The following is a 4,612-nucleotide window of genomic DNA, read 5'->3' as shown; positions in this document are numbered from 1 at the left end:
GTAGGAAAAAAAGCAGTTGGAGTTGTGGGAATAGGTGTTTTATCAAGAGGATTCGAAAGTGGAGTTGGAGATATAATATCAGGCATAAGAGTTGTAGTGTTAATTGCAAGAGATGTAATGTCAGTTTTAGGAGATGCAACTCTGTTTGTAAATGGTTCAATGGTAGTAGTAGAATTTTCAGTGGTATTTGTCAATAAAGGTGAAGAATTATGTATTAAAGGTAAAGTTGCAGTTTTATGAGTAACATCATTAGTAGGATGAATAGGCATATCATTTGTAGGTGATGTAGAATTATTTGTAGATGGCAAAGTGGTGATTTTAGGAGTAGATAAAGGTAGTGGAGGTGTAGAACCATCTGTAGGCGTCGTAGTCATAGTTCTAAGAGAAGGTGCAATCTCAGGAGGAGAAATAGGATCATTTGAAGGAGATGCAGTAACATTTGTAACAGATGTATTGCCATTTGTAGATATATTTTTATTTACAAAAGTTACAGTTTCAGAAGATAAAGAAGTTTCAGGGGATTTAGTTGGTGTTGTATAAAGTGTAAAATTTTTATTTGCCAATGACTCAACCGTAGTAGTAGAAGATGCAGTTATATTTGTAGAAGAAGCAGTTATATTTGGAGGAGACTCGTTAACAGGTAAATATGTAACTGTAGGTGCACTACTACTTGTTAGAGATGCAGTGTTATTATTAGAAGGTATAGCTCTATTTGTAGGAGACATATCCTCAGGGGAAGATAAAGATGCAGTTGTAAGAGGTGGAGTGATAGTAGTAGAAGATGCAGTATTATTTGTAAATGACTTCATAGTAGTATTAGAATAATCATTGGCCGTTGTAGCAGATATTTCTCCAGGTAAAGGTGTAACTGAAGGTGTTCCACTACTTGTAGTAGAATTTGAAGGTAATGTTTCCGTTGCAGGAGATGTTACAACCTCAGGCGAATGTGATGATGAGGTTGTGTCAGATATAGTATTAGTATTAGGATGTATTGTATTATGTGTAGTTAAAGAATTGGATTGTGTTGAGTTTTCTGGAGAAATTGTGAATGCAGTTCCTGGGACAATTTGATCTTCAGCAACTGATGGTACTGAAGTGTCGCTTGTTAATGTATTTTCAGAGGGACTGGTACCATTTATGTTATTAACACTAGTCGTTTTGATATCCATTGAATCCGTAGCAGTATCATTTGTAACAGATGAATTGCCATTTGTAGAAATAATTTTATTTACAGAAGTTACAGTTTCAGAAGGTAAAGAAGTTGCAGGAGATGTTTCAACCTCAGGGGAATGTGATGATGAGGTTGTGTCAGATATAGTATTAATATTAGGATGTATTGTTTTATTTGGAGTTAAAGAATTGGATTGTGTTAAATTTTCTGGAGAAATTGTGATTGCAGTTTCTGGGGAAGTTTGATCTACAGCAACTGGTGGTACTGAAGTGTCGCTTGTTAATGTATTTTCAGAGGGACTGGTACCATTTACATTATTAAAACTAGTCGTATTGTTACCCAATGAATCTGTAGTAGTATCATTATGTAATTCATTAGGAGTTACAGTTGTAGGTTGTACGTTATCTGGTAATGCAGTTGTATTATATGAAGTTTCATTAGATTTATTTTGATTGCTTTCTGGAGGAATCCACGATAAATCATATGGATCAGCTGTATTTCTTCGTTCTTTAATTTGATAAATTAATGTTGTCATATTACATTTATTACCAGTCTGTTCTAACACAGTTTTTTCCATTGTATTACTATAATCATTCCATATTTGAATAGAATTATTTATATATAATGGATCATCATAAAATTCACTGGCGAACATGTTAACAAATTGCATTCCTCTCTTATATATGTACATACTCCACTTTCCACAATTAAGTTGAGATTTGTCATCTTCATACCTTCTGTAATAGTAATAAGATATATCATTAGTAACATCGTCAAACTTAAGACGTCTTTGCTGAATAATTTGAGTTTTATTATCACTATATGAATCATCACTGAGTTGATTGTATGTTAATGTACTTACTGGTAGATCATTATTTTCATAAGGGACAGTGCAGTTATTATTTTTATTCAAAATAGAACAATAATCAAACGTTGTTGTTTTACACGTTGAACTTGTTTTTTGAACTATATTTGTTTGAAAAGAATTTTGTTTCTCATTCCATTTTTCAACAAGACAGGAGATATTATAATCTTCTTTTTCACTTAATAGCAAATTAACATAGTCCATTCCTCTCCAATTTATGTATGTGGATGCCTTTTGACATTTTTCTGTGTCATTCGTAATATTATTGTCTTCAAGATAAAATTGAAGTTCATTACGAGTATCATCCATAAACGATTGAATTTCTGTATTGAGCTTAATTGTATCATTAGATAAAGTAGCATTGTTTTCTATTGTATTATTTCCTTGATTTGACATGCAGGAAATTTCTTCTATTTGTGATAAAAATCTTGCCTTCTTTATGATGGATTTTTTTCTCATGATTGTAATATCATGATAAAAGGCTTTCTCAAAATATTTTGCAGTAGTATCCAAAAATTGATTTATTAAAGAAAAGAAATTTTTATGTGAATTATAGATAAATGTATAAATTTCAAGAAAACCCAAAAGTAATGTGTATGTACGTATTTTATAATTTAAATCTATCAAACGTTAAAAAAATATTCGTTAATCCAATTAAGGAAGAAAAATAATTTAATTTGACCAAAAAATTGAATATAGATATTTTTGTTATTTTTGAGCATCATTATACACTTGAATTACATTGAGAAATTGTTATAATTTCTACATAGAAATGACAATACTTGTACTTATGTGATAACTATATTATATATTTGTTTATATTTTAAATTGTCATTTTATATAGTATAAGATATTAATTTAGAATATAGGGAATTTTTTGTATGCCTTTTGTTTTGAATATTAAAATTTTTAATTTCATGTAACAATAATGTTATTAGTTTTCAAATAACAAGAAAAAATATAATTAATAAAACAAAAGTTTAATTTATAAAATTAAAATTAAGAAAAAAAAAATAAAATAATTGATATAGTAAAATATCATATTATGTTATGAAATTATAATTAAAAAAAAAAATTAGTATAAATAAAAGAAATTATTTTAAGTGTTTATTCTGTGTTTTCTTAAATTTTTTATAAAATCATATGATTATGAATGTAATTTTGAAATAATGATATGATTATTTAATTTATGTATTTTGAATAAAGAATTTAATTATTATATAATATTTTTACAGCATTTTTTTTTTTGAATAGTAAATTTATATGAATTTTCAGTAAAAATATATTTCCTATAAAAAAAAATAGAACATGTATATATATTTAATTTTATTACAATTTTCATTTTCTTATTAATTTTTTTTTTTTTTTTTTTTTTTTTTTTTTTATATTAGATAATTGATGATAATTGCTTTACTAAAGATAATATATATAAAAAGATAGGTGGAGAAATAGAAAAATATAAAAAATTATTTAAAAAATATTTTCAATTTAATGATAAAAAAAGTGAAGAATGGAATGCCGTAAAAGAAATATTAAAGTTATTAATGAAGTCAAAAGAATTAAGGGATATAGTTACAGACATAAGAACAGATGAACAAATTGAATTAGTTAGACAAAAAATTCTTCAATTAACAAAAGAAAATAAAAATTATAAAATATTTTTTGATGTATTAAAAGATAATAAAATGATATATAATATATTAGATGATAGTGAAGAATGGAAATATTTTGTAAAAGCTAATTTTGAAAATATTAAAAAATTAGTTGAGCCATATACTCAAGATAATAATGATGATTTATAAGTAAAATATGTATATGTAAAAATAAATTTATAATTAATTGATATAATGAAAAGGAAAAAAAAAAAAAAAAAAAAAAAAAAAAAAAAAAAATTTATTTTTTTTTTTTTTTTTTTTTTTTTTTTTTTTTTTTTCTAATAAAATTTTTAATATATAAATTATATATATTTTCTTTTTATTGATATTTTAAGAAATATGCACAATAATTATACCAATTTAAAGATACTTATTTTTTTGATTTTTCGTTCTTTTGTCTTTTCATATTTTTATATCTAATAAAAAAATTTGAAAATATGTTTTTAATCCCATTCTTAAAGAATATAGAAGAAAAATATAAACTTTTTATTTTTAAATATTTAAAAGTAAATTTTTTATTTACTTATTTGTTGTAAATTATAGTAGAATAATTTGTTCTTTTTAAATTTTGTAAATATGTTTTTTTTTGAATTTCCTTTTATTTACTCTATGAAATATTATTTGTTCATTAAATAGGTAGCTTATAGCTCTTTTTTTCCGTTTTATATTTAACATCTTTTTATGTATTTTTTAATTTATTCTTTTCTATTTTTAATTTTCTGTTTATTTTTTTATTCTAACTTAAACATATTTGTTATTTATTTTTTTTTTTAACATTAACTATTAATTGATTATAATTATTAGTTTATTTATTACGAGTTATAATCAGCAATCATTTTATATTGCTGTCGAATTAACAAAACACAAATACTTATTAAAAATGCAAATAAATTATATGCATATTAATTACATGAAAATTTT

The 4,612-nt window shown here is 24.2% G+C and overlaps 1 protein-coding gene across 1 annotated transcript; it reads right to left on the bottom strand.

The window, feature by feature from the left end:
- Window positions 1-2,495, bottom strand: PGAL8A_00040200 (surface-associated interspersed protein (SURFIN); the record flags this gene model as incomplete). The annotated part of the gene is made up of 1 exon (XM_028674410.1): window positions 1-2,495. A coding segment is annotated over one exon (2,495 nt), but the record flags the coding sequence as incomplete, so codon positions are not given.
- Window positions 2,496-4,612: the final 2,117 nt, after the last annotated feature.

The sequence above is a fragment of the Plasmodium gallinaceum genome (assembly GCF_900005855.1).
Source record: "Plasmodium gallinaceum strain 8A genome assembly, contig: PGAL8A_v1_24, whole genome shotgun sequence".
Lineage (NCBI taxonomy): Eukaryota > Apicomplexa > Aconoidasida > Haemosporida > Plasmodiidae > Plasmodium > Plasmodium gallinaceum.
This window is presented reverse-complemented; position numbering and strand designations above follow the sequence as displayed.